General features: G+C 38.2%; 1 protein-coding gene across 1 annotated transcript in view; it reads right to left on the bottom strand.

Annotated features, from left to right (window-relative positions):
- CDIN1 (CDAN1 interacting nuclease 1) overlaps positions 1 to 12,541 on the bottom strand; it is a 122,639-nt gene extending 110,098 nt beyond the window's left edge. Inside the window, exon 1 of the mRNA XM_063160482.1 lies at positions 12,299 to 12,541. Within this exon, the coding sequence (XP_063016552.1) occupies positions 12,299 to 12,399 (101 nt within the window). The 5' untranslated portion in view covers positions 12,400 to 12,541. The remainder of the gene's footprint in view (positions 1 to 12,298) is intronic.
- Between the last annotated feature and the right edge of the window lie 4,900 nt (positions 12,542 to 17,441).

The following is a 17,441-nucleotide window of genomic DNA, read 5'->3' as shown; positions in this document are numbered from 1 at the left end:
CCTAATACAAAGCAATGAGACTGTCACTATCAATCAGGCTACTGGATGTCCTGGTGTGTGCAATGGAAGGGATAGTATCTTCTACTCAAATCACTATCATTACTCAAAATGTTAAAGACACAAGAATTTTAAAAAAAGATTGTACTCAAATAAAACATAAGGCATGTAAAAAATTGCTTTAGTTGCTTACAAACAAAAGTTTTTATCCTAAGTTGTTCGCAAATCATAATGTTTTTCCCATGACAGGCACAGGTTCCTGTTTGGCAAATTTAAGTCTTTTGACAAGAAATTAATTTATTTTGAATTCTTCATTTGAAGTCCATGGACAACAAGGACTTAATGAGATACAAGCTGAAAACTAGTAACAAAGCATGCCTATGGGTGTTTGACATCTACTTGTATGGTACCAACTAGCCAAACAAAAACATGAACAAGGCTTTCAACCATCACCTGATCAGAGGAACGCAGGGTATTATCTTTCCATTCCTCTAACAGTGCTGTTGGTTTTTCTTGGTAACAATACTATATCAGGCTTGGCTTAGAAGACAATTTTATTAGGATCAGTTTCTGTATTGCTTTTTCTTACAGAAATTAATCCTCAGCAATATCTCACTCAGTTGAGAGTGTAATTCAAGCTTCTGAAACTTTCACACTGAAAATAGAGGTGTTACTTTCACCAGGAACTTAAAAGAATGAACAATTAAAAAATTACTCTTGTAGAAGCATATATGCTGCTTTTAAAGTGATGTGATAAGCCATAAGGGGCATTTGTCAGCACCAAAATGGTTGTAGTCATTAATTTAAGTAATAAATCATAGGTCCTGCTAACAATGACAGCAAACAGACGCTAACAAGAAAACGTATTATTTAATATGTTGTGTGTTATAAAAATGTAAGCATTTAGGACACTTCTTAAATTTTTATAATATGCATTTAATACATTACTGTTTTGACACATACAAGAATCAAATTTATAGGTCTCATTCAGGACTTGTTTTCTCTTCTGTGAACACAGAATGGATTCCTGAGAGAGAAAAAGCTCAAGAAGTCAATGTTTCAAATAGATGTTTGCAACAAAATCAAGTTGTTTGTCTTGCTGTCTTGAAGTAACTACCATAAGCATTGAATCTCATCACAAAATGAGAATCAACTTATTTGCTTTTATGTAAAGAGAAGTTTTCCCTGCAAGTTGGAAGGAAAATGAAATAACTATGAAGTTTTTCTACATGTATGGACAGCAAAAGATCTTATCATTTGCCATGAAGTTAAAATATAATTCCGTACAATCCTTACACACAGAATGAATAACTCTTACAATATTGAATAACTCTCAGTGAGTCTGCCAAGTTATAAAAACAGCAGTTTTATTTCCCATTATATCTTATTGTTTGTTTCTTATATCAGTTTATATAATACCATGTAATGCTACAATTATTTTCACCAAAAGCATTGCTTGCAAAAATGCCAAAACCAAAACAAAATCTATGCTAGCAATCAAAAACTTTATCTATTCCATTTCCTCCATTCACAGCCACGCTTCTCTCTGGACCCTGAAAGCCAGACAGAATGATGATTCTGTCTGATTCTGGTACTGACACACGAGAGCCTAAGAAATGCAATTTTGCCTTTTGGCAAGCTCTGCCACACTAAATAGAACCACTGTGCAAACACCTTTTCCCAGCCCTGTATCTCTGCTGCTGCACAGCCTGCTGCATAAGGTCCCTCTGCGGGAGGGTCAATTGTTTCTAAGATCATCACTGCTTTTTCCAAACATTTTTGTTTTGATTTAAGGAAACTATTTGGATAATAACACCCCTGTTTCATTCCAATTTTCAATGAACTCCTCTTGTTATCAGCACAGTTCCTTTCTTGGAAGTGCTTTGCTCAATGCTTTAAAACACTTGAGAAAGCAGTGATCAGAGTATGGAAACTAAATTTTCTTCATTAAATCTACTGAAGCAGATATTAAAAATGCATTTAATATACCAGGGATGGCTGGTGGGCATCACTGACTGTGACAGGCCAGTTACTGATGAGCTGCTGTCAGACGGCCTTCTCAGCAGGGATCTGTGTCTAAGGCTGCTGAAGGACAGCAATATCTTCCCTTGTGTGTAAGCTCTATTCATCTCTCAAGTATTTACTAAATCACAGACCTCTGCACACAAACCCAGTGTTTCAGCGCATGCTAACAAATGATGGATGGCCTAGTCAATTCGTTATGTCCTGAAAGCGTGATTTCCTGCCATTCCAATCATCAAACCTCTAGAGCCTTCAGAGCTGATCAGTCCTGGAGAATATATTTTGCAGGCTCTATTAAAGGAGTAGAGGTTCTTTCCATTAGTCTCAAACTTTTTTTCCCCTGGCTGATTTAAAGAGAACTCTCTCCTTCCAACAGCACCACTGCTACCACTCTTCAACGTGTTAAGTATTCAGCATATGTACCTGTGGTACATCAGTGAAATAGCACTCCTAGAACATGAGCCAGTTAAAAAGATGAATTTTGTTTGTGACTGCTATAAATGCGACAATATTTTATTTAAATTCATCTATATGTCTTTATTATGTAACCTAGACAATCCCCAAACCATTTTGTAACTTAGCTTTTCTGATCAAATACCTTTTACAGCAAAGGAGTGCTCAAAAGGACCTGTTTTCTTTGTATTTGCCTAGTGAAACATATCAGAACTCTCTTAATTACATTTCTCTTAAAAGCATAAGACTTAGGAATAAACTTCCGATGTTTAAAAGACAGGCGAGCTGTCAAAGAAACAGACCTTCTACATTTCACCCTTTTCATAGCAAGGCGGTACTGTGAACAGTCCTTCTTTTACGCGCTACAGGGGAAATTTTATTTACCTATTCAGTGATCTATAGCAGCAGAATATACATACCTCATGCCTGAAACACTGAGCTTCAAATGAAATAGTCTACGGCTGCTGAGGAGTTAGCTGTCTACAGTACCACAAGTTTTTAAATGCGGTGTAACAGATATGAGTTTAGGTAAACAAGCATTTGGTTACTCTGAAGTGCAAAGACCTTGGATTTCTTTGCTTGCTAGGTGTGATCCAGACACAGCCAGTACAAACCAATCCACATTGCCCTACTGTTCACCTCAACCTTGACCTGGAGATTAAACTCACTTTTATTGCACACAAAGGTCATCTGTGTTAGGTCAAAATTCAAAGTCCCTTGTCAGCTAAGGTTGATATATTCCAACCTTTCCTACACTAATGCATCAAATTTTTCATGGTGAGGTCATATTCAACAGACAGTGTATTCAGCAATTTATCGTGCCATTGTAATATAGCCCAGAATATGACTGTCCAAAAAACAATGCATGAATAAAATATTTTCCATTCTGATGTAGCAAATCGCCTACGCTCGTAAAACTTGAACCTAGCCTTGTTTTCAGGCTTCAGAAGAATGATACATTATGGAACCGTTTCTAAAATACAATCAAGAATTACCATTTCTATCACAATATTCCTTAAATATAAGCAACATGAATATAATGGTATCCTAAAATCCACAAGTCAATTAAAAAGCACATATGGTCAGTGTTAAAACTTCCACTTGATCCTCCCTTAACCACCATAATCTTGCCCTTAAATCTACAGACATCTGCTGGTCTGTCTGATGACATCAAGCTTACTTTAGAATGAAATACATAGAAAAAGACTGTGTCACAAGACTTATATTCCTATCCTACCAGTGATTATCACATCCATGGAATTTAAGAAGTGTCAGAAAGTACAACTAAATTAAACCTCACAAATCAACACAGTAGTGTACATGTTGACCAAGACAACTCTCCCAGCTTTGACATATGAAAGGATTTTCTTTTTTCTTTTCCTTTCCCTTTTTAAATCTTCTTCTGCTCCTTTTCTGTTTTCTTTTCTCTTTTTTTTCTCCATTTAATTTCTTTTTCTCTTGCATTTTTTCTCTTCTCCCTCTTGTCTATATTTTTCTATTTTCTTCCTGTTGCTTTCTCCTTTCTCTGCATTTTTTTCTGGTTCTTTTTTCCTCTCTCTTTCTATTTCTTTTCTTCTGAATTAAACAAGAGCACTTAACACACAGCTCCAACAGATTCAGAATGCATTTTCAAATTATAGGGAACTAATTTCCACATCTGCTTTAAAAGACCCCCTCCAATCATTGTATTTCACCATCAAATCTTCAAAGGATATAGTATTGGCTTCTAAGTGGTTTGTATAAATTCCTCAAGGCCAAAAAAGGTTTCCCTTTACTCAGCCAAAATGAATTTCACAAGTGTAATAAGTCCTGTTCTGTGTAATTTTTTTTTTTTTTTTTTTTAAGAACTGTACTCCCATATGGTAACACTTCACAAACTGGAAGGGGAAAACATTAAAAGAGAAGAGAAGGAAGAGATTTATCAGTACTCAAGAATTCAGAAAATAAAAAATTAATTTTCCTTGTATATTTCAAACAAAATTTCAAGACTAACGATTAAAATAGGTTTGTATTTTGCTAGGATGGACAACATATGTGTATAAGGAAGAAGATGGTTACACCAATAAAAAATGTGACAGAAAACTACAATGGACTTCCTTCAAAATTAACTTTCATGCTGACACATACATATATTACGCCTACTTTTCTATTAATAGGTAACATGCAAACAACTACAAAAAACTTCTTCTATCTCTCCAAACAAAAGAAAGCACTCATGTCCTGAAAATCTAGTATTCACCTGGGCCAGTGGAAGTTTTCTGCCTAAATCCTGTCTGTTGGTGTTGGGAAAGCCACAAATGTGAGCAAAACTCTATTTTCCATTCTACTCTGAACCCGCTAACTGCTATCAATATCTAACTTTTAAGTCAGCATCTTCTGTTCAATTTAATGAATAATAAAGGAGACAAAGTTTTTCTGAGTTATATACTGATACTGTTGATTTCTTTCACACAATATTTCCTATTACAGGAGAGGACTGGTATCCTTCCTATTTTGGTCACAATACTAGCAAACAGTTTGTTAGCAAGTCATATCAAATCCAACAAATTACAACTTCTTTGATATTGATTGTTCACTGATATTTAAGCAAAAAGAGAAACTGCCCACGGGTTCAGCCTATTAAAGCTGTGATATAGTAGATTTTCTACCAAGGTTTCAAATAACAAGAACATCTTTCCAAAGGGAGTATTATCAGTTGTTCACATAATTACTTTGCACAGTTAATTTTTATTTCATTTTAGGATTATTGAAAATATGCTACATTTTATTGTGGGTCACTTCTTGAAACTTGAACATTGCTAATTCTCTTTTCAATTAATGACCCAAGACCTCCTTCTGATCTCTTATTATCTATCTGTTTACCTGTGAGGTTTACTGCAGCTTCAAGTACATAACAAATTTTAAATTACAGTAGGTTTGTTCTACATAGATTAGACAAAAACAAACTCCGTGTCAAACTTTGTTTATTCTGAAGTCTAATGTAAAAGAAGAAAGTATAAAACTTTGAAAATTCTACTATTTCATTGATACTCTCATTAAATCCTCCAGAATATTTAAATACATTACAGTGGTACAAAGCATTTGCTACTTGATGGGATCGTTTATATAGGCAGAGCATGAATTTATGCAATTGTTAAATATTGAGAATATAGTGAAAGGCGTTTAAATTGTGCCTTTAAACGCTTTTTTTTCAGAATAAATTTCTATCACTCGCAAGCACAAAGGTAACTTTCTAAATGAGATTTGCCTCACCAGTGTTTGCAGAGTAATGAAAAATAGCCTAGTTCTTCTGCTTTTCAAAATAATTAATCAACTATTCAGAAGAGCAGAGAGAGCAGAAGTTACAAGAACAATGTTGGGTTTGCTATGACAAGAACCTTTCTAGGAAGAAGAGAGTGCAAGTGAAGTGTCACACAGCAGTAGGATGCCTGCTCATAAATACAACCTGTCTAATAATCCTGTGCCCGAGTTCAGAGCCTCGGACTCTGCAGCTCTCTGCCCTTTGCCCATGAGCCTCACTGCCAGTCTGCCTTCCAGGTAACAGCACCTCCAAAGAGCACTAGAGCAAAGCATGAAGAATTTTCCCTCCACTTTGACTCAATCTGCAGGCTCCAGACACCAGAATACAGAACTGGAAAGAAAAAAGAAAATATTCCTCCTTTTTCTCACCACAGTTACCATGGGCTCATCAGTACTGCTTGACAATCCAAGCAACTGCATGAAAGCAGAATAAAATTATTCACAAACAAGCAATATATTGCTCTGTAAACAAAATTGTCTTCAAGGGGAAAATGAAAGACTTATCCCCCCCCAACCCTAAAAAACAAAACCAGAGGCAACAATGACACTGGAAAAGAGGGGAAAAAATGATTCCTCAGCCTTAAGCTGCTGGTAAAAGAAATAACATTCAAATCATACATTTAAGCTTCTTTAGGGCCTTTGTTTCAATATGAATCACCACAGAGAAAGTGATAAAATTGAGCAAATAATAAATAGATTATTTTTTCCAATTTACACTGTAACACATTACTGTGCAGATACTTTTTTTAAAAAATTAAAATCTTGCTGAGATGGTTTCCAGGCCGGGTGTCATTTAATAAAGCTATCCATCAATAATCTGGAGCAAGAGCAACACAATTACTGAAAATGTGTGGAAAACTGAGGGGATGCTAAGTAATTAAAAGGAGAGGTCATCAATGTAGAGGAATGCTCACCCCTTGATATGCTGTGGGAACCAAGTGTGTATATTCCAATAATCAAATATGAACTTACATGCATTAAAACCAAATAGACATACTCAAGCATATCAATACGAAGCTGTGCATCACATTTTCCTCTTGCTTACTGGGGGAAAAAAAAGGAAGAAAAAATTTTAAAAGCACTTCTCTTATATTTATGCCAGGTTCCCTTACCTTTCTGCTGTGAAAAAAGATCCTCTTGATCGCGTGGAATAAATTTTCACACAAGGGACACAATGAGAACAGTACTTTTTTGAATAGATGCACAAAAGTGATGAACTGCACATAGCTGCTGATAAAAGTCAGCTCATACTTCAAAACACTAGTACTGTGAAAATCTCTGTAACACAGTTTGCACTTAAATAGTCTCAGAAACTAATGCTTCTTTTAAAGAAATGCAAGTGAAGGTACCTAAAGGAAAGTCAGGCTAGAGGCACCAAGTTTGTTTAACAACTTGAAAAAAGGAAGAGATACAATATAGACTACACAAATTGTGCTGTGGGAAAATATAGCAATCCTCAAATGGACTGAAACATGTTTCACAACAGATCAGTGCAAGAACTTGAAAAGCATGAGTTTGGAATTACTAAAAGATGCTCAAGGCTAGAAAGTTTCTGGAACCACCAATTTGAGCACAACCTGGTGTAAGAAACTCAAACACAGGACAGAACCAAGCCAGAAAAAAATCTCACATTAAAAAAAACCCAAGACAGTATCATAATGAATTGGGTCACCAAAGCTTACATCCTTAGAAAGTTTGGTAGAGACCAGAGAAAGACTGTCATGGGTTAACCCAAACTGTTACTATATTCCATGTCCATCCACACCCAAAAATTGTTATGGCCTCTTTTAAGATCCAGCGCATCCCGAACTGGAACCACAGGGCAGAGGGGACATTGCTGCAGTCCCTTTTTAAATTGGAGTTGGGAAGTGGGGAACAAACTCACTGCTGGCAATACGTGCTGAAAGTGGACGATCTGCTTTGGAGGGCTTACTTTGGGAAGCTGTTTGCGGTTTTTTCTTGGGCTTGCAATAGTAGCCATTCGGAAAAACTGCATTTTACAATTAAAAACTGTTTTGGGGTGAACTTTGCAAAGCCAGCCAGTTGCTGGGGCCTGGTCACCTCATACCAGGGCTGACAGACTGGTTTCTTCTCCACAACACACCCACAGTTCAGAGACATCAGCACCAGCACCATCAGAGTCTTGTGGGCAGTGGCACTGACCCCACAGGTGCTAGTACTTCTCATGTGTCACTGGAAACGCTCTGTAAGCTCCTGCCTTCCCAGGGTTTGCTGCCATCCCTCCCCTTTGTCTCCCAGGCCATGCGGTCACCTGCAAAGCGCCATCTCGGGGGCAGTGTCTGGCGCCATTTTCCTTTCCCCTCCCTACAGTCGTCACCCATGGCGGGCACCATCTTGGAAAGGGTATTTTTGCCATTTTGGGTCTCTCTTTGTTCTGGGGGAGTTTGTGAGATGTAGCAATTTTCTATCTAGTGGTTATTTACTCTTATTTTTGCCTTTTGCAGTCTCACTTGTTAGTAAACTGTTAATTTTTTCACTTACATCTACTTGTATTTTGTTTCTCCTTATTGATGGAAAGGGATTGGTGAAAACAAAGGAGAACTCATTTAAGAGTGTCCCACTTTTAATTCTCTTAAACCAAGACAAAGATTTGGTCAAGAAGACTATAATAATCAATCAGACTTGGATACAAAGAAGAAGGGGAAAACATGTACAAGGTATATATTTGAGAAGGGTATACTCATAAGTCAATTGTGTTCTACCTACAAGAAGCTTTAGAAAAGGTTTCTGAGAGAAACATTGCTTTCTGCCATATACAGAAGAACTGAAACAATTAAAACAGTAGACTGAAGTACTAGAATTATCAGTTTGGGTATGAATTTAACTCTCAGAAGTTGGACTTTTTAGAACAAGTTAAAATAGTCTTTGAAAAAATACAGAATTTTTGAAGGTCTAACATATCATGTCACTATAAATAGGTAGTTCTAAGGTGATTTGTATCTAGAAGATTCTACTTGTGGGCAGTTCTTAACCACCATTTAAGAGAGAGAAAAGGATTTTAACTTTCTCAGAACATTTCCTGCAATGGCCTAAAACCAGTCCTAAAATGGCTCATTCAATTTAGACTTTAGCTGTCATTGAGAAGAATAGTATCTCAGAAGAACAGGAGTCCATAGCTGAAGGGAAAGCTGAAGAATATAATACAAAAATAGCAAAGAAAACCACAAATTATTAGCAAATAGAAAAATTCAGGTGAGAAACTAAGCAGAAAATGTGGTATACTTCAACAGAAAAGCACAACACTGAATATACAGATTTATCAGTCCAGTGGCGTATGTGTGAAAAAGATCAAAGGAACTACGGATCAGTGATCCAATATTGGCAGAGATTTATTGTGCTTAGTGCTTAAAATCACATTTTGATAATCCTTAGGTCATCCAAATACCCTGCTGTTAAATGGGAACATGTTAGGAGACAACTGCTAAGGATGTAACAAATACCTTAAGAATAAAGAAATGAATAATACATTGGTAATTGCCAGGCATGAAATACAAAGCACAGCATTAACAGAAAAAGAACAGCAATTCAATATCCAAGTTTTTGCAAAATAACTGGATTTTAAGAAAAGTAGAGTAAATCCATGTTGTATGGAAAGTTACAGGGTTGTAAAATATAAGAATTCCCAATGCTTGTATTAAAATACTTATAAACAGTATGAGAAGCAGTTTAATTTTGACTTTTTGGCATTAATAAGTCACATGACAATACTCATTTGAAGTAATAATCTCACCTCCTGAAGTAGTTCAATAATAGTAAAGCACAAACTACCCTGTTAAATTTTTTTTAGATTCACAGGTCAGGGTGGCAGCTACCACCCACCATACCTGTGCACTACATTGTGGCAATTGTTTACAGAAATTACAATTTATTCTTAGGGAGAAACTGCACAACAAGAGTAGGCCCTTTCACACAGCACGAAAGAGATTTTATACAAATTAGGAGCATAAAATGCAAGGCTTCAGGAAATACAACAGCTGAGGGAAGAGCCAAGAGATAAGACAGTATTAGAAAAAAACTGAGCAGATTAATGCAGAAATCCAAAGACTCACAAAATCTATGAGGCAGTAGGAACCAGAAATATTTGAAACCTGTCAATTTATGTATTACATTACCAGTGGAATTCCAATCCTTCCCAGGGAAAGATTGAAAGTGCAAGGTGAAAGCAGCTATTATGGATGTTACTACTTTCCAGTTTGAATCAGCAACTGTTACTATATAATAATGAGAAACTGGCTATGGACACCTTCATCACACTGTAGGTACCACGACAGATTCTGGAATATTTTTTTAAAAAGACTGAATGAAAAAGTTGAGGTGGGTGGGGGGCTTTAGTTGATTCTGGCTTTCATAAAGAAAAATAAAAAAATCCAGCCAGAAAGTCCAGTCAGACCCTTGTCCTAGAAGAGAATGACAAAATTTCCAGATTATAAAAAAAACTTACTCCACAGTTATCAAATGTATCACTGAAAAAGCCTCCCCCTTAAGATGGTATACAAGTTTACAAATCTCTGCAGCTTGCAGCTGGCCTCTTTTACAACATAAGGGTTATAGAGAATGCCTGTTTTCCACATCCTAAAATGTCTATTTCAACACACCTTCCTTACTGCTAAGGAAAGCAGTGGCCTTGGAATGTATTGCTTATCTTCTGCATCTGACCTGCTATGAGAAATAAACAAAGAGACAACAAAGAAATATCACACTTACAGAAAGATGATGTACAGAGCTCCTCAAAATATACTTAAGACAGGCAATTTTTAAAAAGCTATCAATTCATTGCTCATATAGAAGGTTTTAGCTTTCTCCTAGCATGGGCAAACAAAATTCAGCAGAGATCTACAAGCAAAATTCAGAACACGCCATTCTTATGTCATAATGTGAATAACAAGATAAAGGTATAGCCACTTAATTGTGGAAGCAACTACTACAGCTAACCTTTGTTTTTCAGTGCTCACCACACTTGAGCCAGGTCCTTTAGAAAAAAAAAAACAAACAGAATTCTTTTCCTAAATAACCCTATACTGTTAGTTATACATAGTTGTTCAGGAGTCATCAAGTTCTGAAATAGAGGATTCAATGGATCTTTTGCAGCACCAAGCGAGTGGACTGGGAAGTAAAACACATCAGAAAAGCCCAGTCTTTTTTGGACAAATTTGACTAACAAACACTCATGTGCCTATGGATCTGTCTTGGAAGCAAGTTCCTAAAAATAGTGACTAACCTGAAAAACCAACCCAAATTCTAACCTTCTTTCAAGACAACTTTATAGGAAAGTAGAAAAAGAGAACATGTGCATGTGTATGTATGCATGCATACACAACTACCCACAAACACTCTCTCCTGATTTCACTAGCACTGAAGTGATAAAGCCAAGTCTAAGCTCCTGAGACACACTTTGTTAAGGTAAGTGCTTTTCCAAGTTGCAGAAAAGCACCTTACTGTGCAAGGTGAACTGGGTACCCAAAATGCAACTCAATGCACTCCCTGAACCAACCACAACGCTTTATTATCACTTCTTCTCTGTAACAGGGCAATTCTCTCACACTTTCACTGGACAGGTTAAAAGCCTAAGTTAGTGTTGGCTCTTCACCCACACACTGTAAGTTACACACAGCGTCAGTTTCTTCCGCCGCATTTGTGTTAAAGATAAGCAAGGTTCATTCAGGAAGTATGTGAATGATTTTCTGTTTTGTTAATTTCTTTCTTTCACCAAACTAGATACAGTATCTAACCCCCTACATTTTTCTGTATTATTTCTTGTGATTTTAGAAACAGCACCACTCTTCTCTCCACAGAACCCAACTTGCTTTCCTGTCCAATTCAGCAACAGCAAATTCCTTCCCCCAAATGTGAAAGGAAAGTGAAACCTTGCAACATTCTTTAGAACTCTGTTGTAGTTGGTAGGAAGCAAATTTCAGCAATGAAAATTGGTTCATGGAGCACATCCTGCCATGGATACCTTTCCATTCTAGGCCATGGTCATGTGCAAATGACTTTGAGAATTCTGAACACAGCTCAGTCAAAGAAACACATGAATGTCCCTAAGTGAAAAGATGAACCCTTTTCCAGTTTCAACTGGAATGCAGCAGCAAGCAGAGAATTATGGATCCATAAAGTCCCTTATCCCTAAGAAACAGGGGCACTGGCATTGCAGGATGTATTTCACACTTGGCTTCAGCCACAGAGGCTCGTTCTGCACCGCAAGACTTTATTCACATCAGAAGACCTCCTTGGTGTCCAAGAGGCTCATAAAGGGCTCCAAGAGCTTACACTTGGACGTGTGTCGGGGGAAGTGTTCTTTATTTTGTGCCAACTTCTCAGGTCACAGAGGATGGAGCAGTATCCTGCTCCCAGCGGCAGTCGATGACCGTGTGCGTGTGCAGGTGATTTTGTACCGTGTGGGGCCTGAGCTGGGGCACCGGGCGGAGCTGGCGCGGCGGTCCCCGCGGCCCCGTGCCCGGCCGCAGCGAGCCCGCAGGCCCCGCGCCGGAAGGCGGGATGCACTTACCTAGGAAACTTCTCCTTCAGCTTCCTCAGACTCTGCCGGGTGGGCTGCACGTGCCCCAGGAACTGGGCTATCTCATCGTACTGGGCTTTGCTCAGCTTCATGCCTTGAACCGCCCGGCCTGCGCGGAGGCGGCAGGAGAGGCGCGGGTCACGCCGGGCGGCGAGAGGCAGAAGGCCAGCGATGGCGGGGCGGAGAACCGCGTCAACCCGGGGGCACCCGCGCCACCAGCCCAGCGCCCAGGCAGGCACAAGCCGCCGCGGCCGCCACTTCCCCCGGCTCCGCCCCGCGTCCCGTCCGGGGCGGTGCGGTGCGAGGGGGGCGGTGCGAGCGGCCATGCCGCGCCGCCCGGCTCTGCGCTGGTACGCGGGTTGCGGGTACGCGGGTCCCGGCTGGCCCGGCCGCCGTGAGCGCCCGGCATTTCTGGGGGAGCAGGGCGCCGGCAGCCTCACGCCTGGGGATGTGCCCTGTTCGGTGCCGGCAAGTCGCTTCTGCCAGCCGCCATGGTGCCTGCGAGGGCGGAAGAGCGGCGGGCGGCCCCGCCTCCGGCCCCGGCCGCAGCGGGCAGAGGGGGCCGAAGTGCTGCGTCTCGCTCGTGTGCAGGGGCGCCTGCGCTGGGCCGCGGCTGCTGCTGTGTAACGCCTTAAAAGTGTCATTTTCAAGGCCCTTTTAGCAAGTCACGCTAAAATGACTGTTTCTTGGTGCTCAAAGTCGAAACCAAAGCTGTAGTAATAAGGCTGCGGATGTCGACAGGGCATGCAGCAGGGTAAAGACTCCTGCTTAATTTTGGGAGGGAACCATCCAAGTTCGTGCTTGGATTTCCTTGAAAGTTTGTTAAGGCTCAAACTTAGGCAAGCAATATTATTAGGTACCATTTACATATCAATAAGTACACTGCAAGTCTTAGTTTCTGTGCTGGGTGTTTTTAGTAACTTTTATAATTTCAAAGACAGGTATACTCTCCTAAAAACAACATTAAAAGACTAGCGGTTATGAAGAGAATTGACCGTGCAGGTGACCAAGAAATATAAGTGACCGCATGGATCTTGATTTAATTGCATTCCTGAGCTACCTACAGGTTAGTGGTGTCCTAGCCCTGAGATTTCAAGCACTTAAAAGTATGGGTTAAGAACTGAATTTCTTACAGATTATAGATTCTGTTCTCTTGCTTTCTCTCTTGAAAGCTTTAGGATCACATTTTGAGGGTTTTCCCCCTGTATCTTAGCTAGAAACTTTACAGTTTATTGCAAGAGTACAACATATAGAACTTCAATGGTGAGCAAATAGCATGGGTATGTCAGCAGGGTCAGTCATTAAGGTTTCTGATGGAGAATGCTCACAGAATCCTCTGTCTCTTAATCTCCCATGAATTTTGGTGAATTTTGGTTTTGTTTGGAACTAAAAGCCCTCCTAGGAACAGCTGTTTCTAATGCTACAGCCTAAATATAAGGGTTTGAAACTCATTAATTACTACACAGTGAAAGGAAATGCAGTGAACCTAAGACAAATTACAAATTCTATACCTCATGCTGAGACTGAAAAGTAATAAGTGAAATTGAAAAAAAGTGCATTCTTTTAATGAGGAGTATTATTGAATGCAAAGATACTTTACTTTCTTTAGCTCTGTCAAAAGCCATGTATGTTTGGGAGAGAAGATGGGGTTCTTTCAATCTGATATCTATTTTAAAGGCCCATAAGGATATCATTTGCTTGAAACATAGAAAAGGTAATTTCCCCCTATCTTTACAAAGATGATAATTATGGCTTTTTCTTTAGAAATACATTTAAAAGAAAATAATAAATAGCCTTTCACTACATTACTACTGCTTCTGTAGAAACAATCAGTAGTGCTTCTTTAAAAAAAAAACAACAACAAATCAACATTTTCTCTGTCTTTGTTGTGGCATAATTTCCAGTGAAGATGTTTTTAAATATTTTAATGCTGCTATTTAGAACTTCTATCTCTGTTCATATTATTTAGTCACTGGTAAATGGTCTTGATTGTTTTTTTTAATAAATCAAATGACACTTCAGTCTGCAACGCATAGAACAATAGTTTGGAACTGCAGTACGAAGTTATCAGTCTATGGACCAAACTACAAGCATCTCCTGTACATATTATGTACACTTTGGATATATTGTGTAGTCTCCCCTACTGGATCAAGGTTTTGTAGATTCCAAAATCAATTTTTAAAAAGCAGATTACTTTCTAACGTGAATGTTCACTGAAACCAAGAGGAGCTAATACCATGCTGTCATAGGGAGGTAACAGCCTTCAGATGTGAGCTGCTGCAAGGATGCATTTTGCGTGGTGCAGTGCAAAACACAGATGAGAAGTTCTGTGTGCAAAGTATAATCCACTCTTTGCCTAAATTAGTTAATACAGAAGTTTTCAAATGAAATATTCAAAAATCCATTGAGAAAAAAAAAGAGAGGTTTCCTAGCAGAAAGTCCATTAAATACTTTTTTCTATCAATCAAACTGTCTTTCCAGTTTTACTATATCAAATAAACATCAGACCATCTGTAATTAAATTGTGGACGTCTATTATTGTGAGATGATGTAGATGGTGGAAGTTTGCATAAAAAAATTAAGCAGCTGGATGAAATATATAAGAAAAATAAAAGGTGGGAAAAACTTAAATTTACATTTGGCTTAAGAAGACCTGCAAATGGTTGGATGCTGGAGGAATGTTCTCAGGAAATAGTTACTGTGTACTCGCTTTGTTCTTAGGTGTTTCCATGGTATCTGCATGAGGCAGCTGCTCCTGATTTTTGCCTTGAAGTTGGTTTCCAGTCTGTCTAAAACAAAGTTTCCTTCCGGGAAGAAAGTAAAGGGGGAAAAAAAAACTATGGGGAAAAACAAACAGCTGGGAATGACAAGTCGGGGGGAAAACAAAGAGGACATGTAACCTATTGGGGGAAAGTAAGGACAGGGAGAGAGAGCAAAACACCTGGCACAGGACTTCCAGTAATGACCATCCTTTCTTGTCTTGGGCACACTTGGTGTGGGACAGTAAGGAATGGACCTTTGTTCCATTGCTTTTTTGCTTTGTTTTACCTGGTAGTGTGTGATGTTAGTATGTGTCTCCTGTTACTTCAAGATGATTGCATCGTGTGATTTACAGCTAAGTTCAGAGTTAAAATACCAGTCATTATTCTCCACAAAGCTTAAAATGACTATATTTTAAGAATAGATAATTAGAGTATGATATTAATACGGAATCAATTCATGCACAGAGTGCAAATTTTGATTTGGTTTTTCTGGCCTTATGTGCAGCTGTCATTTTACTTTATCACCCCATTTCTTCATAGACAAAATCTGTGGTCCATGTTGCTTTCTGTAACAAAATTAATGGAAAAGCTGCTAGCACTCATATATATTTTCCAATCTGTTGATTGTAGATGCTAATGTTGGGAGCTATGCTGAAACTAGGGTCTCATTGGCCACAGACTGAGGTGCTAGTTAGAATTGTCTAATGTTTTTAGTGCCACTTCATTCAGTTTGGTGGATTTACTTCTAGAAGTGTTTTTCAGTTGTTAAATCTATTTAATGTTTTGTTGTCATTGTTGTTGTTGTGGAATTCAGCTCTTCTTATTTGACATTTTTTCATTGAAAGAAAAACTTGATAATGCTTCCACTTAACTTGGTCTAATAAACACCTCCACAGGATCCCGTTGTTACCTCATAAAAAAGGAGAACCCTCAATTTGTGTTCTAATTTATATCCATGGGTTTTAGTGTACCTTCTGAAGGTGCTTGTATTGTGAAACAAACCATGGTATCTTCAGTATGTATTAAACAAACAAAAAAGAAGCAGTTGGTCTGTGCATCACTGTTAAACATTAACTGTTTTGCCATTTCACAAGATGGTAAGTCCCCCAAAGTTTTTTTCTCTAAAAGTGTACAAGGGATTGTTTGATACCACAACAAGTGAAGTACATGACATCAACAGAAGCAATAGAATGATTATACATAGCAGAGTACCAATTAAAAAGGGCAGACATTGTTTTCTTTCTGTGTCTACAGATTTGTTCTTCATAATTATAGAAGTCATTGAAGCAAATTAATCTAAATTTTCTGTACTATTATTATGCTAGATATATGTTTCTATAAAATACTTATTTGCCTGTGGAAGTACTTAAAAGGAAAAGTGCACTGCCACATATTGAGGATGTTGCTTTATACTCATGGGGCCTGATCTATGGTCCATAGAAGGTCTATCAATTTTAATGAACTTGGGCCACTTCTATGGTTCTTAGCTGCATGTTTATGTATTTTCTGTAACAAGATGTAAAAGATTGTTGAAAATGATGAGTTATTTAAAAATCAATTTCTGTAGCTGAGATGGCAACATGCCCAAAGTGTTCTTACCCTACCACTTGACATTCCTGTAGTTTCACATGATGAAATTTCTGGAGCTTGAATTTGCCCTTTTAAGCTCTCTGTAGTCAGATACAGAAACCTATATGAAAATACCTTTCTGTTTTTGAATGCAATTATTTAAAATTATTTTTAAAGTTATAATTATTTAAATTATTTGAAGTAATTTTCCCTCCTTGTCTGTGTTTGTTAAGACACTGCATTAACGACTGTATACTGCTTTTTCCCCAAAGGATTTCAGTTTTATTCACTGTATGGAAAAAACCCCTGTAATCATGTGATCAATTAGATTTTTTTTTTCTGAAAAACTGCCTTATTTGTTGCAGAATTTGTACTACATGCCATTTGAATGAAGCAGGACCTGTAGAAAGAAAATTTAAGTGTAAAGATAATTGGACTGCTACACAATGAATACAGATTCTGTCATTGCCTCTATGTACATTTTATGTAAGCTTAGAAGTCATTTGATGGAGTTTTCTTTTCTTTCCATGTGTTTTTTTTTTTTAACACAATATGCATGTCATTCTTTGCCAGCCATCTAATTTAATTACACTGGTGCCATAAGCTGTTCTCAGTAGAGGTCATTCCATTTGGCTCCGGCCAGTTTCAGAGTAATGCCTGTGCACTTGTCGTACCGCTACTGCCGGTTGTGCGCGTACATGGTCAGACAGATCAGCTGATCCAGCTGCAAGCTTAACATGCCAAAAAAACACCTGAAACTAGTGTTTTTCATCTAAATCAGCTGTGAATTCAACTCACTGGAC

The sequence above is a fragment of the Melospiza melodia genome, chromosome 6 (genome assembly GCF_035770615.1).
Source record: "Melospiza melodia melodia isolate bMelMel2 chromosome 6, bMelMel2.pri, whole genome shotgun sequence".
Taxonomy (NCBI): domain Eukaryota; kingdom Metazoa; phylum Chordata; class Aves; order Passeriformes; family Passerellidae; genus Melospiza; species Melospiza melodia.
Note: the sequence above shows the minus strand (reverse complement) of the source record. Positions and strands in the feature narration are given on the sequence as shown.